This window comes from Sinocyclocheilus grahami, unplaced genomic scaffold, assembly GCF_001515645.1.
Source record: "Sinocyclocheilus grahami isolate Dianchi unplaced genomic scaffold, SAMN03320097.WGS_v1.1 scaffold285.1, whole genome shotgun sequence".
Lineage (NCBI taxonomy): Eukaryota > Metazoa > Chordata > Actinopteri > Cypriniformes > Cyprinidae > Sinocyclocheilus > Sinocyclocheilus grahami.
Window position 1 is genome coordinate 1153548 of NW_015505464.1, and position 24221 is coordinate 1177768.

General features: G+C 37.8%; 1 protein-coding gene across 1 annotated transcript; it reads right to left on the reverse strand.

The window, feature by feature from the left end:
• Positions 1–681: 681 nt before the first annotated feature.
• Positions 682–22727, reverse strand: rspo3 (R-spondin 3). The gene is made up of 6 exons (XM_016292447.1): positions 22012–22727; positions 14559–14753; positions 14252–14395; positions 12561–12704; positions 12300–12479; positions 682–1506 (listed from the first exon to the last, which is right to left on the reverse strand). Exons 1-6 carry the CDS (start codon positions 22103–22105, stop codon positions 1313–1315), a joined length of 951 nt encoding a protein of 316 aa, XP_016147933.1. The 5' UTR covers positions 22106–22727; the 3' UTR covers positions 682–1312.
• Between the last annotated feature and the right edge of the window lie 1494 nt (positions 22728–24221).

Consider the following 24221-nt stretch of genomic DNA (forward strand, 5'->3'; position numbering starts at 1 on the left):
ATTTGATTCTTAAAGGCCTATTGTTGAGGTACTTTCGCAGCATCCTTGAAAAGTGCTGTATAAACATGAATCATAATTTTGGTATTTATACATGTTCACCAAGGCTGCATTTATTTGACAAAAAAATACAGTAAATATCGGTGAAGTGTTATTATAATATCAAATAACTGTTTTCTGTGTGAATATGCTTTAGAATATAATTTATTCCTGTGATGGCAAAGCTGAATTTTCAGCAGTCAATACTCTTCAGTATCACATCCTTCAGAAATTTGCTGCTAAAGAAACATTATACACTGTTTTGAAAACAGATCATTTAGTGGAAACCGTTACATTTCGAAATACATTTAAATAGAAAAGTTCTTTTAAATTGTATTAATGTTTTACAATATTAGCGGTTTTACTGTATTTTCATCAATAAGAGACTTTGAAAAAGGTAAAAAATAATTATTCCAGACTATCTTTTTAATTGTGTATTAATACTATTATTCACAGAGAAAGTGTCCTTAAATATGGATAAATGACAAATTATGTAAAATAAGACAGATTCGTATCTTGAAACAGTTATTATATGTATCACCAAACATTTAAGGCTACTGTAGTGTCTGTTGTATATTTATGCTGGTTGAGGCAATAAATTACAAACGAATACAAACTCAGTATTGTTTATTTGACATACAGGTGCTTTTGATTTCTGGTCAGCTTGCTTCAATGGAAAGCTCGGATCCTGTTTATACAGACAGACAAATCAACACTTTGTTCGGAGAAAACTGAACAAAAGTTACTAAAACGTTGCAGCGAGAGTGTTGTTGCTTATCCAGTATGAAGAAAGCCATTTACACCATTTATCAACATGCAGTCTCTCAGCCTCTGGCGGCAGGCAATGTCCGCGGCGGCAGTAAGCATGCTCATTTTTAATTTACTCTTTATTAAAAAAAACTGATGTTTATACAACAAGTCTACTTTAATGTCTCAAAAACCTACATTCAAACCATGATACAGCGCTGTACCTGGACCCCCTTTAAAAAAAAAAAAAACATTCCACGGATCATCGAACATGCCCGGCCCCACGTTACACAGTTCAGCCTCAATCCAGCACCAGGCGCAAAGGGTGCCCTCTGAAGTTTACAGGGCGTCCTCAATGTCTGCTATGGTGTGGATGACGAGTGCCCCCTCTCTCATGTGCATATACAGTATACGTTTAAATTATACAGGTAGCAGCAACACCCCCTCGGCGAGGGGTTACGAGGGTGAGGGGGTGACATGGACTGATAGGGGAAAGAAAGGCAGAGGAGCAGTGAGGAGCAGCATCTCTCTATACTGTTCCAGCGTCTCTGCTCTGGTCCCTCCGGCGACGGTGCTCTGTTTTGTTCCGGCTTTCTGGATCCTCTAGGTTGATCGTCTCCTTCTCTCGTTCTCTCTTCCTCTCTCGACGGGCCTCGGCATTCTCTTTCTCTTGCAGGTTGAAGCGTTTTTTCTTCTCTCCACGCCGCTGACCTTTTGGCTTACCTGAGAGGACAAATGGTGACAGCATGAGGCATTTTGCAACAATTATTGAGGCAAATATAAATATAAAGTGTTTTTTTGTCCACCAGGTAAAAATCTGATCACTTAGAGAAGTAATAGTACATGTCTCTTCAAACAATTTGAAGGTACATTACTGTTTTTGAAAGAAATTAATACTTTTATTCTGCAAGGATGCTTTAAATTGATTTATAATATAACAAAAGATTTCTAATTAATCTCTTTTCTTCTAAACTTTCTATTCATCAAAGAATCCTGAAAATATGTATCATGGTATCACATCAAATCAGCATATTAGAATGATTTCTGAAGGATCATGGGACACTGAAGACTGGAGTAATGATGCTGAAAATTCTGATTTGCCATCACAAGAACAAATTATGTTTTAAGAAAAAGAAGAATAAACTACAAATAAATTACAAAATATGTTCAAATAGAAAACTAGCATTTTAAATGGTAATATTTCACTGTATTTTGAGCAAATAAATGCAGCCTTGCTGAACATAAGAGACTTATCATTCTTATCATTGATATCCACAGAACAAACAAGTTACATGTTAACGCTTACAGTTTGGGTTGGGTTGTTTGGGATGTTTATGAGTAATGTTTTTTAAGCACCACAATGTTTACACTTTTCGGGAAAATAGCTTACAGTGTTTTTGCACATTAATCTGGGATAAGAGAAAGTATTGTAACAGGAAGAAGTGTACACACAATATGAATATCACGCTGACCAGTCAGAGTTTGGCAGGCATCTGGGCTGATTTATTTGCCGTGCAGGCGTGTTGAATCATTCTATCATTCTATTAATCAGTCTTTAATGATTTCCCATCATCCCTCATCTCTCTCCGGCTCCAGATGGCATTACTCATTCAACCCAAGATGACCATTGTTCTTAATTTTCAGCTGTTTTGGTTGGGAGACGTCCCTTCGGCAATCATCACTTCTATTTAAAAGTGTTTTTCATAGATTATTAAGAGTTTGATGGAATCCAGGTTGAAGACCAATTTATACAGTTGTGAAACAGCAGAGCCATCTGGTGCATTGTGTGATTGGTTGTGTCTGGTCTACCACAAGATGACAGTCTTGTACAGCATCTTTTTCCATTTCATTCTTTCTTTCACACTGTCAAGTGATGGTTGACCAGTGTTTTAAAGAGACAGTTCACCTACAAATGAAATTTGTGTCATGTTTTTTCAGTCACCTTTAAATCTAAAACTGCAATAAAAGTAAAGTATTATAGAAACAAAAAATATATAGCTTATATATATCATAAAATGACAAAAGCACATAATACATTTATTATTACACACAAAACTTTAAAAAGACTAAAGTCAGGTCCACACTACAACTATAAAGATAACAAACCAGAGAAACTATATGGTTGGAATCACTTTCAGAACAATTTTTTTTTCCAGCTGATGAGCAATAAAAACATTGACAGCCAATCAGAATCCATTCTGCTTTAAAGGGCTCAAGCAGCGTGCACTTATAATAAACAGAATGTTATTGCGTGTTGGTGTGGACACTAATAGTTATCATTAGTTACCATTCTTGGTGTTTTCTAGTCTTTATTCTTTCAGAAAGAAGCATTTTTGGCACTTTTTCCCCCAGTTTGGTCACTTTAAGTGTCATTATACAAAAAGATTCTTCAAATATTCGCCAAACAATAACAGCATACGGTTTCAGAACAACATGAGAGTGAGTGAATTATGATATTTTCATTTCTGTGTGAATTAGACAGTGGAAATGCAAAAAGGTGGGGGTGACCCATCAAATGCAGAGTCAGAGAACTTTATCAGCTCTGCACTCTTGAGCAACTGGTCCGGTTTCTTCCAGGAACACGATTCCTGAAATTAGTGTACGTCTCTTTGGAATAAAACTGTCAAGATGAACAAGCAAGGTGAAGCCATTCAGCTGAACGTTTGACACCAGAATAACCGATAAGCTCATCAAAAATAGAAAGACTTAAAATAAAAATTCTGTTAATATGACCTTATCTCGCCGTTGCTCAATGCTCACAGCTAGCCAGTTTCCATTATTGTCAGAGGCTTATCGGTGGGGCACGGATGAGGATCGGAAAAGCGCTGAGGTGGACAAGCACCTCTCCCCCGCTTCCCCCTCCCAAAGCGTGCTCTACTAATCAGCCGGACTCTCTCCGGACTCCCTGCCCGCTGCAACCCACACTGACCCACACATTCCTGGGGTCCAGCCAGGGCGATTGGGGCCATCGCAGTCCCAACTCTTGAAATAAACTTGCCCCTGAGGATGCACGACTCTTGTTTTGCGACTGAAACTAGTTGAGTAGGAACTAACCTCCCGCTGGCTCCAATCTGTTGTGATTGTATGGTGCATTGTGAAGGGGCTGACTCATGTACGGTGTCTGACTGAGCAAAACACACATACACATTTCACTCACTGTCGTCACCTCCCCTCTCACCGTCCCGTCTCTTTAAACACAGGAAGTTCCCTCTGCGTACACTGTTGTCTTTGTCGTAATGATTTGAAGATCAATGGATTAGACGTAATCCTCTGCCTTTCCCATAAACCAAGGCGTAACATGACCAGAGCTCTGTGGTAATCATTTTGGATATGTTTTCTGCCACCCTTTCAGAGCTGGAAGGCTGTCAGGTTTTTCAGTAAACTGTCATGCGACGATTTGGATACAAGCGATTTCCTCAGGGATATAACATGTTCTTGAGCATCTGGTCACCACCGCTGAAGCAGATGCAGTCCTTGAGGAAAACGTTATGGCTCAGACGTTGCTCTTTTAAAGCGCAGGCACAAGACCCAATGGAGATACAGTATAAACACAGTGTTAAAGGGGTCATATGATGCGATTTAAATTTTCCTTTCTCTTTGGAGTGTTACAAGCTCTTGGTGCATAAAGAAGATCTGTAAAGTTGCAAAGACTGAAGTCTCAAATCCAAAGAGATATTCTTTATGAAAGTTAAGAGTCAACCACGCCTACCTAAAACGGCTTGTTCTTACACGCCCCCACACATGTCTACGTCACGATGTGGGAGGATTTGCATAACACCGCCCAAATGTTCACGCAAAGAAAGAAGGCGTAACTTTGATTCTCGCTGTAGTATTGTTGTTGCCGTGTGTTTCGTTGTGAAAACGAAACTACTTAGTTTGGCCTTCCAAAAGAGGACGATATCCGCTTCGTCATGCCTAGAGCTGATCCGTGCTGGTCGCTGAGGAAATACATCAACTTTGCGCTGTAGATCGCCGGATCGGCTTTCACCATGCATGAAGCGGAGTCCAGCCCGGGGTCGTCACATGTGGTTGCCACAAGCCCGCTGGCCGCTCCTTCGTCGAATCCGCTGGCCGCGCTGTTCTCAAGTCCACCGGCCGCCGCTCACTCAAGCCTGCCGTGTGTTTCGTTGTGAAAGTTAAACAACTTTGTTTGGCCTTTCATGGGTTTATGTTTACACGGCACGATGCAATGCAACGCGTAAAAAGACAGTATAAATCATTATAATCCGTAATTATGTCCCCACTGGATGCAACAAATGCCTCGTTTAGAATGGGTTTTAATGTTTTTGTCTCGTCGCTCCGGCCGGGAAACGGCATCACAGTATAGTAAGGGGCGTAACATTTCCATCACACGCTTGAGGTATTCGGCCAATCACAACGCACTGGATAGCTGGCCAATCAGAGCACACCTCGCTTTGCAAAAATTGACGCGTTTCAGAAAGGCAGGGCATAGAGGAGAAACAATAATGTACAGTATGTGGAAAATTATGTGTTTTTTGAACCTTAAACCGCATAAACACATTTCATTACACCAAATACACAAAATAATGTTCTTTTTAGCAACACCATATGACCCCTTTAAGTTAATATGGGTAGCATTGCTCAGATCATTTGGTTTGGCAGGAATAATGTGATAAAAAGCTTTGACTTTTGATCTTGAGCACGTTGAGCAGTGTTTGAGACATTGTTCCCTCTTGAACTCTAGAGGAGACCCATTTGAGATTACTGGCTTTTTTTTCAGGAGCAACTAAGAAACTGGAAAGTCTCTATTTGTTCTCCATTTAATCTCATTGCTATCCAAGAGAAACAATTAAGATTTCTTTTGTGATTTTTCTGTGACATATCGCTTTAGTTATGAAGGCCTGTTTCTGCCTCAGGGTAAAACTACATTTAAAATAATAAAAAGTAGATCAAATTTAAAATTAAAAATCACATTGTGAGATATAAACTCATATTTGTGAGATATACACTACTGTTTAAAAGTTTGGGGTCAGAAAGATTTTCAATGTTTTTGAAAAAAGTTTATGTTCACCAAGGCTGTATTTATTTGATCAAAAAATACAATTAAAATAGTACTACTGTGAAACATTATTGACATTTAAAATAACTGGTCTATATTTCAATATAATTGAAAATGTAATTTATTTCTGTGATGGCAAAGCTGAATTTTCAGCATAATTACTCCAGTCCTCAGTGTCACATGATTCTTCAGAAATCATTCTAATATGCTGACTTGGTTTTCATGAAACATTTCTTATTATTATCAATGTTGGAAACAGTTGATATTTTTGTGGAATCTTTTTTTGATGAATAGAAATAGATGAAATTGAAATATTTTATACTTTTATAATAATATATAATAATTTATATATATAATAATTATACATTTCATTACTGTCACTTTTGTTCAATTTAAAGATTTAGTTATTTTATGTGTTTGTGTAATTTAATTAGTATTTATGTTGTGTATAGTTTTTGCCACTATCTTTTCTAGTATAGCTAAAAGTTCTTGAACCAAGATGGATTTATTTTACAAGTAAAATTACTCAAGATATGTATTTTTTCTGAAAAAAAAAAATCTACATTTTGTTAGTTTTTGCTTAAAACAAGCAAAAAATATCTGCCAATGGGGCAAGACAAATGATCTTGTTTAGCCTTAATACGTCCTGCTGAATAATAGTAGTAATTTATTAAAAAAAATCTTACTAAACTTAAACATTTGAGTGATAGAATAAAGTGCAATTATGAGTATAAAGTTTTAAAATAAATTGTTTTACTCTGTGACAATAAGTCAAATCCATGCACAAGTTTACAGGTGCTCTATCTACAGCTAAAAATAGCCACATGATAATGGATCTATTCATCATCATCAATGGATTGCAGTTCTATCCTTCTCTAAGATATGTTGCAAGCCTGAAATGGTTTGGAACGATTTTGTCTCATAGTTGTGTCTATTTCAACATAGGTGAAATGAGGAGTCATCTGGCTCTGATTATACATTATTATTGAAAGAGTGATTGAGAGGGGAGAAAAGGAGGAGATCTTAGAAGAGGAGGTAGATGAGAGGGTGAAAAGTGTGTCAGGACAGATGGAAGGTTGGGGGGGGGGCGTAACTGCTGCACAGTCAGTAAAAGGTGAATTGCTCTAAAATCAACCCTGACAACCCAAATCGTCCCAGTCTGCTGCTGTTAAGGACACAGAGGTGGGGATTGTTGAAAGGGGATATGATGTGGTGCAGTGGGGCACAATTTCATTAATGAACCCTGGGGGTGGGGTGGGGAAGGGTGGAGGGGGTCACATCCTCCCCGGCAGGCTTGCTGTCGTCCGGGGGCTTTTGGCAGGAGCCAGGCTGGGATTAAGGGCTCTGGCTCGTCCCACAGGAGGAATGCCAGGGCTTTGAAGGCCCAGTATAGCTGCACTCCCTTAGGGAGGTTGGTGCTGCTGTGCAGGGCAGAGCTGCATACAGAGGCTAAGAGTTCAGTGAACAATTGAGCTACACACACACACAAACACACAAAACAACGATGCTGCGATGCCAGATTTATTAATCTACTATATAGGTAAAACCTGTACACACACGCATACACAGTATATGTATGCTACCATTCAAAAGTTTGGCGTCAGTAAAATTCTTTAAAATGTTTTTGAAAGAAGTCTCACCAAGGTGGTATTTATATAATCAAAAATAATTTTGTAATCAAAAATATTTAAGTAAAAACAGTAATATTGCCAAATTTTATTATAATTTAAAATAAACATTTTCTATTTTAAAATCACTCTAATATGCTGATTTGGTGTTCAAGCAACACTTCTTTTTTTATTTGTTTATTTTTAATTCATTTTTATTTATTCTATTACTGTTATTATTATAATAATTATATTTATTGATTGATTATTATTATTTTTTTTTTAAGAAAACAGGTGTGCTGCTTAATGTTTTTGTGGAAACAATAATCCTTTTTTTCCCCAGGATTCTTTTGAGTAAAATGATTAAAAATTCAAAAGAACAGCATTTTTTAAAAAACCACCAAAGGTAATTTTGTAATCAAAAATATTTAAGTAAAAACAGTAATATTGCCAAATTTTATTATAATTTAAAATAAACATTTTCTATTTTAAAATCACTCTAATATGTTGATTTGGTGTTCAAGCAACAATTCTTTTTTTATTTGTTTATTTTTAATTCATTTTTATTTATTCTATTACTGTTATTATTATAATAATTATATTTATTGATTGATTATTATTATTATTTTTTAAAGAAAACAGGTGTGCTGCTTAATGTTTTTGTGGAAACAATAATCCTTTTTTTCCCCCAGGATTCTTTTGAGTAAAATGATTAAAAATTCAAAAGAACAGCATTTTTTAAAAAACCACCAAAGGAACATTTTTGCAACATTACATTACATTGTAACCAGGGATTGAGCTCGTCCCACAGGAGGAATGCCAGGGCTTTGAAGGCCCAGTATAGCTGCACTCCCTTAGGGAGGTTGGTGCTGCTGTGCAGGGCAGAGCTGCATACAGAGGCTAAGAGTTCAGTGAACAATTGAGCTACACACACACACAAACACACAAAACAACGATGCTGCGATGCCAGATTTATTAATCTACTATATAGGTAAAACCTGTACACACACGCATACACAGTATATGTATGCTACCATTCAAAAGTTTGGCGTCAGTAAAATTCTTTAAAATGTTTTTGAAAGAAGTCTCACCAAGGTGGTATTTATATAATCAAAAATAATTTTGTAATCAAAAATATTTAAGTAAAAACAGTAATATTGCCAAATTTTATTATAATTTAAAATAAACATTTTCTATTTTAAAATCACTCTAATATGTTGATTTGGTGTTCAAGCAACAATTCTTTTTTTATTTGTTTATTTTTAATTCATTTTTATTTATTCTATTACTGTTATTATTATAATAATTATATTTATTGATTGATTATTATTATTATTTTTTAAAGAAAACAGGTGTGCTGCTTAATGTTTTTGTGGAAACAATAATCCTTTTTTTCCCCCAGGATTCTTTTGAGTAAAATGATTAAAAATTCAAAAGAACAGCATTTTTTAAAAAACCACCAAAGGAACATTTTTGCAACATTACATTACATTGTAACCAGGGATTGAAATTAACTTTTTCACTCACCAGCCAATTTGGCTACTACATTTTTAAGTTACCGACCATTTATAACATCTATGTCTAACATCTGTGATTTTATCAATGATTTTATCAATAAAGATTATTAGACGTTATTTTGCTGAGTGTGTTATTGTGCTGATATTTTAAGGACTACCGTGGACAGCTGACTCCTAAAGTTTTTGATATTCTTCATATTCTGTGTGCGGGTCAGTTCACAGCAGTGATAGAAATTTATCTTTTCCAATAAGTTTAAATTGATTTTGAACTTTTATGGGCATTCTTATCTTTATAAAGCCTTTTTTTCCCTAAAAGTGTACATCATCTTTTGAGTCAAATTCTTACATTTAATCAGTCAATTATAATAATAATACATTTAGGCTGTCACTAAACAAATTAAATCAGTATCAATAAAATTAATATTTGCAGAAGTTGCATATGAAGTGGCATTTAGATGCATTTACACATGTTAATGCAGCTTAGAGGGACATGGAATGCTTTAAACTGCAGTTACAAATGCATAAATAATGTTTTGATATTTAAAACATGAAATGTTGAATACTGATATTTGAAATTATTAAAAAAATGAAAAGATACTTTAAATGTGAAATTAAAACCGCCAGTAGGTGGCAGCAAGTCACTGTTAAGTGAGTCATTGCGATTGAACCGAATCATTTACACGGTTGATTCATTCAGAAACAAAACAAGTCATGTTGCTCAGAGATGCAAAACAGTACTGTGGCTGTGTTTGGAATGTTTTTTGTTGGCGAAATAGCACAGAAATAGCACAAAACAGCTAATATGGCGTCTAAAACATAAGTCTCTTGATATTAACTTATTGTTTATTAAACTGTTGTATAAAATAAATATCACATTTGTAACCATGCTGATTTTTTAAGAAAAACCGGCACTCTTCGTGTGATATTGATTAACTATGTGAATTGATATAAATATATACATTTTCTGCCTCCATATCTTGAATTATGTGATCATTCTTAATGCATATTAATAGACTGAATCATGCAGTGAAAGAACCACTCTAAAAGCGCACGCGCACTAAAGCCTGTGTTGGTCTACTCTAACCAGACTTCATCTCGTCGCGTATGCACGCCTCTGTAGGTGTGTTTTGTTTAGCTTTTGCAATATACTCGATAATGTCATGATGTCTCACGAGTTCAGTATTTGCGCTAAACCTGCGCAGATTTGGCCTGCATGAACTTCCTCAAGAAATTAATGAGTGAACATAATTTACGAAAAGTAACCCGCCAAATTTGCTAGTGATTTGACAGCCGATTTTTACCCACATTTGGCTGGTTGGCGGGTGTTAATTTCAAAGTCTGATTGTAACATTTACTGTTATTCAGTTTAATCCATCAACCAAAAAACGGAGGAAAAAAGAGCACTTGTTGACACTAGGAGTCGAATTTAGAGTCATGAAGCCTGAAAGTGAAAGGACAGGGTCCAGACACAGGGCTGCGTTTGGACAAGCCGTGTAAGAAAAAGGTCAGGATTAGTCAGAGGGAGAACAAGAAAGAAAAACAAATGACAAGTAACGGGAGAAGAATGGAGAGGGATTTGGCTGGGGTAACAACAAGTAAAGCAGTTGCATGTGTGTATCAGGAGTTGGTGGAGGACAAGGAGGATATATCAGTGTCAGTGGGCGGCTTGGGATTACTTTGAGTTGGCGGGGGTCGGACCACTGACCCTGCTGTTGTATGTGGAACATAAACACGGACAGGACAGAACCACAGCAGATAATTAGCGTGCAGTTGATGCTCCAGGAGTTGGGGCAGCTGGGTAATCACAAGTGGGGGCGAGGTCGATAACCGAGCCTGCAGTGTAAAAAACGCCCCCCTCACCCATGGCCCCCGCGGATCAATACAACACTCCTCACTCCTCACTCTTAACATGGAACAAAACGTTTTTCTAGGCACAAGCAAAGAGTTGGTGAATAAGAGAATACATGTCTAAGATGAGTTGCAAGCTCTGTTTCAAAACCTACATAAAAAGCCTGCAACCTACAAAAAAAAATCTATCTATCTATCTATCTATCCATTTTGTTTTGTTCAGTGCACCATCTTTAATTATAGAATTTTCTTACAGTGCATAATGGGATTCCTTCTCTGCAAACTATATATGCAATGCTATAGAATTTGGAGTGGCCTCATAATTTAATGAGCATAGATATATATGTATTTTTATTAAACTGCTTTAAATTATTACTTTAATTTATATTAATTATACTAAATTCAAACTCAAATTTAAACTCAATTAATTATACTAAAACATACAGATTGTCTTGTTTCATCCACAATCTTTTATTAAATTTTTTTATGCAATGCTACCATAGAATTTGGAGACCCGGTAATTGTAATAAGCATAAATATTTCTTTTGGGTAAAGCAGTTTAAAAAAAAAACATTTTTTAAATGATTTTTTTTTACAATGATTAATTATATTTTATGCTAATTATGATAAATTATACTTTATTAAATATACTAAAAACAACCCAATGAGTGTTTCACACTGAAAAATCAGAAAAAATAAAAAAAGTGCACTTCAAATACTCGTGCACAGTGATGATAATACAGTGATGATGCACTGAATTAACAGAAAAAACTAATGTGGTATGTTGGACACTTCATGTATTCATTGCTATCCTCTTGAAATATATCTGCATCATAAATGTGCTTATGATTCTTTAAAGATCTTTCGGAACAGAGCAACATTTGACAAGCTTTTTTTGAGTGTGTTTTTTTCTTTTGAATTTGTGTGTGAGATCAATCCATATCATTGTTCTTTGGAGTCTGAAAAGTTCACATGCAAATCTCCACCCCTTTTATTTTCCTCTGTTCCCTCTCTCTGCTGAGGCCCTGAGTGTTTATGAGGTGGAGAGCGATGGAGCATCGAGTTGGCCTGCTGTCTGTCATAAAGCAGCAATGTCCCACAAATACCACTATACAAATAAACATTCAAAACATAACTGTCCAAATATGGTTAAGCTTACAACTGCACAGATCCTTGAATCTGCTCCATGTATTTGTTTTGCATCAGTTGGGAAATATTTCTGGCTCTTACATTTATAATCATAATCCTGACGATACAAAACAGCATTTAAATTATAAAAAAAAAAGAGTATGTTTTTTGTACTATAAAAGTGGAAACTGCACAACAGCCCACAAGCAATTCCATTCACTCCAAGTCAAGCATCACTATTATAATTGCTCATACTTTGGGTTTTAAGCTTTTGGTGCAAACCTCATCCTCAACCTCATAATACCTCAAATCATGCAGCTATTTACTCCTGTGATGAGGCTTACAATTTTCAATGATGATTGGGTCTATTTATCAATAATTATATTAGCCACTTACATCTTCTTCTTTTGACTAAGCATTCCCTCGTTTCAGAAGTCGCTGGGCATGGGCTCCCCATTGAAGAGGGATTCTGTAGGACCTTCCTCGTCCTTGTTTCTTCACCCCATTTGAAGCCGCAGGTTTTACCTGAGCGTGAGCAGGGGCCCCATTCGCTCCACTCGCCCACTTCACAGTGCACTAAAACACAGTTAACAAGTTAGTGAAGCCACACACGTACAGCACTTTGTCCTGACAGCTGGTGATATGTCAGATTCTAACCTGTCGGGGTGCACTCCATTGAGTCGTTGGGCTCAAACTCGTCTGGGCAGACGTGATGACATTGCCCATGCAGTAAGAAGTGTCCCGGCGCACACCTCGTACACGTGTCACTGTTCTGACAGGAGTCACAGTCTGCAGGACATGCTGTAAAACCAACACACACACACACACACACACCCATACCCCCACAGAGACAGACCACACACACACACACACACACACACAGACAGACAGAGACAGACAGTTAGTTTCATAAGAAGTACTGGGGAATAAATAACTAAAAGTAACGATGCTACTAACCTTTTCAAAAGGTATTAAACATATTTTTCAGTAGCAATAGGTACTCTTAAGTTACTAATATGCACTCTGTAGGGGTAATTAAGGTGGGACAGCTTTTTTTCTGAGAGTGTTCAGCTATTTTCATGATAGAGTGCAGCTTTTAACAAACTACTTTGTCCATCGTTGTCACGATCCCTGCCTGTGTTTCTTGTGTCTGTGTTCAAGGACTTTTAGTTTGTAGTTCTGTGCCCCTATTTTTGCCTTGTTCCCCTCCTGTTTCCCTGCTGCTCTGCTCCCTTGTTTGTTGTCATGGACACTCATTGAACCACACCCATCTCCTTGTTATTTGCCCTGTTTACTGATTAGTTCATTGCTTCAGCTCTCTGTATAAATAGTCCTTGTGTTTCCCTTGTGCTTTGTCAGTTGTTGAATGTTAGCGTTGCCGCTCTGCTCGTGGTTCTGTTTTTGTTCCCGTTCTTGTTACCAGTTCTTTGTTATTTAATTAAACTACCTGCACTTAGATCTGTGCCTCAGCCGGTTTCCTCCTGCTCTTGCACCATAGCAATCAGAATAGCATGTCTAAACAACACATGGCTGGTTTTAATGAGAAAATCAAATCAAACATACTCATCAAAACAGCCCTATCTCATATGTGGTGCTGGAAAGAATTGGAAAATTAAAGAGATGACCATCCGAAAGAATTTTGGAAAGTCTGAATTATTCTAGTGACAATCCTCTATCTAATATGTAGCTTCTAAATGTCCGATTCATTTTAGTGAATCAGATAATTCAGACAGCCCTCTGTCTAATACAGTGGTTTTAAAACCTCTCCATGAAGTACCCCCAGCACATACAATTTTTTTTATGTCTTCCTATATCTGACACACCCACTTCAGGTCTTGCAGTCTCCGCTGATGAGTTGAATCAGGTGTGATAGATGAGGGAGACATACAAAATGTGCAGGGCTGGGGGTACTCCAGGACAGGTTTGAGAACCACCGGTCTAATATGTAGCAGTAGAAAGTCAGATTCATTCTAGTGAATCAGTTCATTATGATCCTCACTTTAATACGTACCTTTTGGAAAGTCTGATTCATTTTAACGAATAGGTTCTTTCAGTTGGCACTCTCTCCAATGTGTAGCTTTTAATCATTTGATTAATTCTAGTGAAATGGTTAATTCGGTTGATCCTCTCTCTAATATGTAGCTTTTGAAAGTCTTATTCATTTTATTCTTATTAAGCTTGTATTAGTTAACTTTGCAAAACAGTAGCTTGGCTGTAGTTTTACTACTCGAAATTATGATTAGCTTACAGTTTGGCAAGCTACAGTTTCAAAGTAGCTTCCCCAACACTGGAGGAAAGGATGCTAAAAACTAGTCCATCATATCTGTGACTGTAAACAGGGCACTCACCAGGGACACACTCTTTCTTGGTATCGCTGGGCACCAGTCCATCTGGACAGCTTTCCATGCACTTGCCCTTGTGCAAGTAGGAGCCCGCTCTGCAGCGCAGGCAGAAGTTCCTGTTAAAGCACGAGTCGCACTCTGACCCACACTCTGGAAGACAGGATACGCACGCATTACCACATTGTCCTGAGCTGAAAAGGGAATGCTGTAGTATACACGCCAATGCCCATAGCTTTATTACTGTAACTAAGACATAAAGATGTCTGTAGTGTAAATATTTCAAGGAGAAGCTGAGGCAAAACATGTGTCTTACTTATGCAGTCGTTCCGGTCAGGGGAACGGGTGCCATAGAAACCATTGGGGCAGGAGGCCAGGCACACTCCGATCTGCCTCATCCCGTCCCTCTCCAGGTGAATAAAAAGCTTGGGTTTGCAGGTCAGACAGCCATTGTAAACCGAGCAGGTCTGACAGCCTCCCTGGCATCCCTGGGAGCTCACCCCTGAACCCTCTGTGGTAGAAACATCAATTTTATTTTAGGATCAAACAACATGTGTGGCTCAACAAAAGATTTATGCAAATGTACAGATCTGACAAGTGTAATAGATATATATCATTTATGTTAGGGTTCATTTATGTATATATGTCCTCTTTTTCCTGTGCATGTCCTGACTGGGACTTCTAAATTGCCTAAAATGTTTTGAGTTTTGTGCTCCATACAGTCCTTATACATTATATCTAAGTTTATTTTCATTGCTTTGACTGTTCTCTGTAGATCCCAAGCCATGACAGGTTGATGTACAATACTTGCAAGCTATTGTGTAAACTACTTTTCAGTCGTTATCTTCAGCAAGCATGAAAACAATTGGAAAACAAAGCCAAAATCCAGACATTTTAGGCCAGGATTTTTCCAGGACATTAAAAAGAGGATGCATAGTCACCCTATTTATGTATTGTCTGGAGTGTGAAACCACTGGTGTCAGTCTCTCTTTCACTGCAATAGTTATTAGAAAACATACATGTACAAAGCTACAATATTATTTATGTAAGGGATAACTTACTGCAGTTCTGGCTAGTTCTAACCCGAATGTTTGACTTTATATAACCTACCCATAGTAAAGGGCCCAGATTTAATACTGTAGATGCTTTTGAGGACCAAATGATCACTGTTTTATTGCCAACGTTTGCCAGACTAGTGGCATTTTATCTTTGAAAGCTATTTAGAGTTTCGTTTGAGGTGCTTGGTAGCGAGTTGTGTTTAATCACATTTAATGTCATTTACTGTAATATATATACACTACGGTTTAAAATTTTGGGATCAGTAAGATCTTTTATCCAACAAGGATGGATTAAATTAATCAAAGGTGACAGTAAAGACATTTATAATGTTAAAAAAATAATTTTTCAAATAAAAGCTGCTCTTTTGAATTTTCTATTCATCAGAGAATCCTGAATATTGTCACTTTTTTAAAGCAGCACAACTGTTTTTTTAACATTGGTTATAATAAGAAGTACCAGAGTTCTTGAGTGCCAAATCAGCATATTAGAATGCTATCTGAAGGATCATGTGACACTAAAGACTGGAGTAATGGCTGCTGAAAATTCTATCACAAGTGAACATAACAGACTTCAAAAACATAAAAAAAATTTAACAACCTCAAATTTTGTGTTCTGTTGTGGTGGAATAATATATTTCAGATAAACCCGCTGATAAACGGCATGTAAAAACAAACTTCACATTGTGTTTCGTGGTACTCATACTGTATATGCAATGCTAACTGAATGCGAAAACTCTTCTCATCATTTCCTGCTCTCTGTCCACTTCCTCTGAATAAAAAGTGCCAAATACACATGCAAAAATGTCATCATTAAACAGTTTCACATTTCAAAAAAGATATAATGCCTTAATATAATGTGTAGCCTTGCTTCTTCTGCCAGCACCTAGTTACAAAAAACATACTCTGCATTTATTTGGACATTCTCAACATTTATAAGAGCAAACAGGAATGGTGGGTACAACTAAATGGTTCGATTAAACAGTTTCACATTTCAAAAAAGATATAATGCCTTAATATAATGTGTAGAAATCCAAATGTTTGCAAAGGCTAGAACTGAAAGCCTTGCTTCTTCTGCCAGCACCTAGTTACAAAAAACATACTCTGCATTTATTTGGACATTCTCAACATTTATAAGAGCAAACAGGAATGGTGGGTACAACTAAATGGTTCCAGGTTCTTCAAGGAAAGAACAGGGCCATCAATTAAGGCTACAACAGTGACCATAATGTAGTGTAATAATAAACAAGACAGGAAGCACAGTCATCTGTGGATTCTCCCGGCAGAGAAACTAATCAACAGAGACACGTTGCATACCGGGGTTTGCACGCAAATGGCAGCACAGTAGCCTTTGTGTTCATAAGCGCGCAAACAGAGTGGCCTCACTGTGACAAAAAAAAAAACAGACGAAATCAACTCGTCTCCTCTGGAGACCTCCAGCTGCGAATACACAGTGAAACTGCCCACCACAAATGCATGACGAAGAGGTTTCTCAATGTCCTAGTCATCCCTTAAGACAAGATTTACTTTTAAATGATAGAGCTGATCGCTGACCTGTTATATGCCCTCACAACCTTCCGGACAGAAGATTTGATATTTTTCAGAAATAGGCCTGACTGTATTCAAAGGGATTTGAGAGAATATTTTCTTCCGTTTTTTGCTCAAGGGATTGTGAATAATATCTATGCACTATGGCCTGGTTGTTTTGGCTCGGGAACTGAAGAAGTCAAAAGTGATTTGAGTTCACAGTTGCAGTGAGAAGAACAGACGTTCACTGATCTAATTGCATCATACTGTAAACTACAGTGCAGTACCTCACTAAATTCAGCAGGGTAAAAAAATGGAAGGTGTTCCTCGGCTGCTTCAAGGTACATCTTTGATTGAAGTCAATCGCTTCCAGGTGTCTCTCAAAGGTCAGTCTCAGATGGTTAAAGGCTCTGCGTTTTAGAAGGGACTGACCCAGTCTCAGAGCATCTGGATAAGGGTGAGGTAGGGTCAAATGAAGAGTGGTCTAGCTCAACTTCAGAGAGGTTAAAAAAAGCTTCTACTTTCACTTTTAGGCAATTTGAAATGATATGGCTTGAAAGGATGTTACATATTGAGGACCTCTAACCATCAGCAAGCCTAAACAATAAGGAAGCAGTTTAAAAAGCATGGGAAATGACGACTCCTAGCATCACTGTAACGCACAGACTTACAAAGTGGCTTTTTGCCATTTTGACCCACTATGCAATATGAGGCAGTAATGCAATAGACAGCAATGTTCAATATATATATACACATACAACCATTTAAATGTTTGGGGTCGGTAAGATTTTTTAAACATTTTTGAAAGAAGTCTCATATGTTCACCAAGACTGCATTTAGTTGATAAAAATAGAATAAAATCAGTAATATTCTGAAATATTGTATAAAGTTTCAATAAAGCGTGATGGTTACACTTTTTTGTAGTAACTGTGACATTTCTTTTTTCAGTATTCATAGTTTAAATGAACATTATTTGTTTTAAATATATATTTTTTACCTATCACTTTTGATCAATTTAATGCATCCTTGCTGAATATAAGATAGATAGATAGATAGATATTTTCAACCTGCTCTTACATTCCATACTACTGAACTCGGTCTAGGGCATCGTTGTTGTTTTTTTCTGTCTCCCTCCCCTGATTCCCAGAGTGCACTCTTGGCCGCCAGATTGCCATAGATCAAGGATATTCTGTTTGACATATCTAAGCAATCTTTACAACTGCTGTCCATTTGCCCACATGTGTTCCTGCCAAAGCTCTCCAACTCACAGAATCCTTTACACGGAGGAATTCTGCCTGCCCTTGCGCTGCCACAGCCCTTGGGTCGGCTTGCATAACAACCGCACAAGAATCTGAATGTTCGAAATCGCTTCGCCACGCTTCAAACTCGATGACCGCAAAAGCAAGCATTCCCAGAATCTATCGGTAAAGCGGCACAGTCAAAACTTAATTAAATAACAAAATGTCAGACATCGACATTAAACAAAAGCATTTGCTTATTGCCCAAAGTCTTGTGGTTTGAGTCTGTGAAGCAGGCAGACAATTAATTTCCTGCGATATTTACATCATGGGGAGGCCACACACAAGCAAAGATAATTTTTAACAAAAAAACACAGCCATTAGTTTATTCAAAAGGAAATTAGTTACCATATACTGTCATTGACTTGTAAGTCTTCTTTTAAAAACTAAATGTCAACCTCACCTTTTTAGTCCTCTGTAACACATTACAAAAAAGCGTATACTACAATTACATTCACTTCACAAAACATTCTCGCAAAACAGTCATATGCACAAGATATTCCAGTGTTATAAGTATCAGATGTTACAAATTCTTTGGCATTTAAAAGGTGTCTATTTTGCATGCAAATCAAAGCCTTGTGGCTTCTACTTGTCAACGCAGAGACACAGAGACGCGCACACAGAAGACAGGAAATGTTTGAGGTCAGGCGACCGTTTGGTCACTCTCTGTGAACTGATAAATTAGTCATAGGTCATTCACCCAAGTTTCTGTCCATCACAAACGTTTCAAAGTCTCTTAATTAGCAGCATCTGATGATGGCTGGTGCTTTCAAAAGGATGGCGGTCATCACGTTTGTCACACTTCACCGTCGCAGTGTCTGCCAAAATTCATACACCACCAGCATAGGTTTGATCACCCTGCTCACCCGTATCTATTAATATAATCTCTTAATATTTTGAAATATGTGAATTGATCAAAAATATGCTGAAATGAGTGAAAGATTTCTGCTCTTTAAGGATAACCTCAAACCGTCCCCTCTTTAAATTCAAAATGACAGTTGTGTACTGAAATAATTAGTTGTCAAAGTCTGATTAGACGCATCTTTTTCTCATATGCCACATGAGAGCACATACTTAGTATGCTGAATGCAATGTCCTGACCACAGTCCACAATTCTAGCATCGTCTAAGCTTTGAACAAAAAAGATGGATAAGGGTTTTGTATTTTGAATTCCATAATATATTTTTTTTCTGTCAGAGTTGAAACAACCCAGTGAGTGCTACAAAGCCACAATGGCATTTCTGTGGCTCCCTGATACCAAAAGCAATTCTGTTGCATCTAACTGGCTTTGTCACCAACTAATTTGGACTATGTTTATACAGTCATTCTAATTGTGCCTTTGAAGTCATATTTTCCTATTACGTTATTAAAATAAAAATCATACTCGATCACATATTTCTGAAGCCTGTCATGCATGAATTGCTTATTTCAGAGTTCAGCTTCCCCAAATTTTGTTTCTCTCTGTGTAAACCAAAAATATTCATATAAACAGTGAGGGGGACATGACCCCCAAAATTACACCAATGGCCCCCACCATCCTGAGTATTTAGTTACATTTGATTAAAACGGTCTTTTGAATGAAATTATGAATTTCTTATCATGCTACCTTTAACTAAACTATACAACTTCTTAACATGTAGGCTACTAATATATTATGAGCTCAGCTCAACATAAAGATGGTCCTGGGACGGCGTCAGAAATCCTTTTTCTAGGATATACTCAACTTTGTTGCAAACTTGAAGAAAACAAGAACCCCGCTGTGCTTCTGGTAGCACTGAACTTACAGATATCTCAGCGAGTAACAGTCAACAAGCGCGTGACGGTCCAAGCGCACTACAAATGGTTCTCTGCGTAATGCAGTGGCCGCTAGAGAGCGATCCAAACAAGACGTTGGACTGGCCATTGATGCTAGACGAGCAGTGCACAATGAATAAGCCAATAATGGTGTAGTCTGCAAATTCCTACTTTCATATTCGCACTTATCACAACAATGATAGCACGATACATTGAAGTAAAACACGACTGAAACGTTACTCGTTAATGGAGGGTAACCGCAACGCAAACCTAAAACAGTACTTAAATCACAAAAATCAGCAGAGTGTCCCTGGCCGATATAAGTTATGTTTCCGAATCAAACCACACAAGTGTCTAGTAAAAAGAAACACTTTTCACGCGTCTGAAAAGTGTGAGTTTCCTCTAACTAAGCCATCAAAACAAAACCATGAGGAACACAATAAGGATTTAGTGACAGGCGCAGTTTCACCGAGACTGGCTCATCTCAAGCAACACTACGCTGTTTGCAGGGTTGCCAGGTCTTTGTGACAAAGACAGCCCAATCAGCAAACAAAATCAGCCTAATCACCAATAAGACCGAACCCCTTAAAAAAAAACCTTACACGGGTTTTTCGAATTTTCAAGTTGTATAAAGTAGTTTTAAAAGCATCAAGTTTTAATAGTTTGATTTATATTTACTGTAGACTACAATTTAAATTTTTTACTATAGCCTACACTTTTAACTGGACAGTGGGTTTCTTGGACAATGTACAACTGTATTTTACCATACTGCTTTTATTTCATATATGGATCTTATTCAGGGTAGAGGCCATGTTTGTTTTTTGTTTTGCGAATGAAAATGAGGCTGTGGGGGACAGAGGTAAAGAACAAATGGGTTGTTGTACAAACCCTAACATCAAAAACATACATTTCCAAAAAAAAACAAAAACAAAAAAAACATTACTAAATATAACTAAATATTAAACTATTCTTAAAAACAGCATAAAATAAAATATGGCATCTACCCTGAGTAAGGTCTAGCTACTACCTTCTATTTTTATTTCACTGTGCATTCACTGTAATGCTTCATAGCCACAGTTGGTGTGCCTATTTCCATAAAAGAACAGTAGGCTATCCACCTTACCTGTTACTGGCTGGAAAAAAATAAATAAAAATAATAACCTATTTAAATACAATTGGTGAGAAAAGTCAAACCCTCACACCACATTTTCCAAAAAAAAACAAAAACAAAAAAAACATTACTAAATATAACTAAATATTAAACTATTCTTAAAAACAGCATAAAATAAAATATGGCATCTACCCTGAGTAAGGTCTAGCTACTACCTTCTATTTTTATTTCACTGTGCATTCACTGTAATGCTTCATAGCCACAGTTGGTGTGCCTATTTCCATAAAAGAACAGTAGGCTATCCACCTTACCTGTTACTGGCTGGAAAAAAAAAATAATAATAATAACCTATTTAAATACAATTGGTGAGAAAAGTCAAACCCTCACACCACATTAAAAAAAATCAACCCACTGCTAGTAGACAATTCTGAGGGAACCAGCGCACTTGGCAACCCAGGCTTGGCACAAAATATAAACGGGGGAAAACAGCGATATATTCCAGTTGTCATAAGAAAAAATAGCATATAGCCTACATTTCGATAACAATAATGAGATCTTCCAGCTGCTGAGAAATACTTAACTCCTTGAGTTCTCTTTTGCACATGGTTATATGCAGAACCACAGGAGAGACTGCGAGTGTCGAATCTACTGATTTTCTTTTTGGATTTTGAGTTTTAGATACAGTGACCCATATTAACAGAAAATAAATAAATGTTAGAAATATAAAAATGTAAAAAATTCCCGTGGTAAACCTTAACCATGTACTGTCACCTGGTAAATATCCCATATCAACATTACCCCAATAGAGACTTTAACTTAAAAAAGAAAAATGTAACTTTTCAAGTCTTTTAAGATGACAAAAAGTAGGATACATTATGTATTTAAAAACACCATGATTACAAACAAAAAGTGCACACAAATAGGCAGTATAAGTCACGGTGCAGGTGTGCGCAAAGCATCAGATCAGCAGCGCGCAGAACTTACGTTTGTGTTGCCGGTGCCTGGAGCCGTGATGCTGACAGTTTGTGTATTCCATACAATGCAAGATCAAAACAATGGAGATCAGTTGTAATTGCATAGTAATCAGGGGAATGATGCTTGTCCTGTCAATTTCAATGTCCCTTATCGCACTTTGATCTGTGCAATACTCAATAGGTTATTCCTAAACCGGGCAGAAGCCCCAGCTGTGCTCACGCGTAAGAGAAACAGAATTTCCAATGGCCCAAATGCACCTGGGCCGGTTCGGCAGTAACATATTGGAGGCAATCCACATATGTGCCACTGTGAGATATCCAAAGAGAGAGCCACTCATTCCATGGAAACAATGAAAGTGTTAGTTCTCCATCCAGCGCACTGTAAGCAAAACTTAAAGATGGGGAGGAGGGAATCAAATTAATTTGGCATGGCGATAAAGTTGGATTGTCTTCCTGAATGACTGTATTCCCCACTGTGATTCCGCACGACACGTCCAGGTGTGAAAGTTACTTTATTTATTGAGCCTGACATGTAGGAGGTCCTCGCGTCATCCTCATCACAGCATCTCGAGGAACTTTCAGTGAAACTTTGGCGCTATATTTCTGAACAGTCGCCCTTCTCTATTCAATCTCGATAGCTCACAGTTTCACGGTTGAGCAATTCACTATCTCTCCCTTTCTCTCGCCTGCTCTCAGCTCGTGTGCTCGTCTGGTAACTGATGACTTCAGCTCTCTGCCGTCTCTTTCCCCTCTCTGAACTCCAAAGTTTATTTAGAGGGCGAGCCCCCCACGTCAGACACCCCACGGGCAACCAGCACTCGCTTTTTTTCATTATATCACGTTTTCCAAAACTCGAGAACTCGATGAATGGAAAAATTCGACAGACAGAGAGAGAGACAGACAGATAGATCACATTTATAACACATTTATCCGAGAAGAACTTAACCAAGAGATTACTCAACACCAAATGAATTAATTTCTTTAGTAAAGTAAGTTAGTTACATCTAATTTTACTTGTATCTGCAATGCATTTCAGGATGCCTATTATCCAGATATGAATCCTATATTTAAAATACATCTCTGTAAAATGAACTGCTCTGTGAGGCTGTACATATGTTTGCCATAATAAAGGAAGTTCCATTGTGATCCTCTAGAGGGGGTCAGTGCTGTAAGAGCCACAAACTGCACACAGGCAAATACACTGCCTGACTTTTATTTTAGCCAGTCTGAGATGCATTTTCAGTTGATATGCAACACTGGCCACGTAAAGACAAATCCTTGCATTTTTGTGTGTGCGCTGTGGAGCATAAACAATAGTGGTGATTACTGGTGTACGTGAGTGCGCTGCACGGCGCAGTGGTTCCCTCTTCTCCCACAGGGAAGCTTACTTACACGCCTGGCAGTGGGACGGGGAGGCCTGCTTTTCTTAACCAGCGTGTTGATGTTTATAAGAATATGAGGTGGACCAATGTTTCCCCTGTTGTGGCTGCTCCATCAATCACAATGGGTGCTGAGGGGAAAAATGCTATAACTTTTAGAGCACTCCTTCTAGTAAAGCACAGTTTTATATCGCTGGAGAGGGAGGTCGCTTTTCAGATTAGAGGGATTTAATGGACTTTTTTGTTCTTGATTATTCATTAATGAGTAGTCTTTGGTAAATTTAGCTGTAAGGGATAAAACATGGTTTAGTCTGTGGTTGTCAATGTGGGGGGTGGACATTCCAAGGGAGTTGATCTTCATATGGGAAGGGGGACAGAATAAAGCCCCTCTTTGTGCCCCCTACTCCTCTGATAAATTAGTCCCAGCGACAAGCTCTAACAGGGAGTGGGGAAGAGGAGGTGAGGTCATTTGGTCACTCTATGCGACGGCCGATGAGAGAAGCCGTCAGCAACCTGAAATGAAGCCGAGCAGGTGCACCAAGGAGCAAAGGTAACTGAAAATGTGTGAGGTCTGCAATATCACACATGGAGGTAGTCAGCGTAAATGGCTGCATGGATGCTAACTGTGCTACATTTGTCTAATCCTGTCTGGGAAGACTGGACACGGTACATTTTTATTACAGGACCTTGTTGCTCCATGAGGCATTAGAATGTGGACCACATGGCTCCATGTGCTCTCATCCATCCTGATCCCATCACATTCTCCACCCATAAACCTCACAGACGAGAGATCCCAGCACAGGCAATGGTGGGATGTGCTATTGAGCAGAGCTGATCTAAT

Bases quoted from the DNA above. Each gene is read 5' to 3' on its own strand.
- rspo3 (XM_016292447.1), bottom strand. From the start codon at position 22,105: ATGCAATTACAACTGATCTCCATTGTTTTGATCTTGCATTGTATGGAA. The intron at 14,396-14,558 runs GTAAGACACATG...CCTGTCTTCCAG, and splicing joins TGACCGGAACGACTGCATAA to AGTGTGGGTCAGAGTGCGAC. The intron at 1,507-12,299 runs GTAAGTGGCTAA...TTGTCCTCTCAG, and splicing joins CTTAGTCAAAAGAAGAAGAT to GTAAGCCAAAAGGTCAGCGG.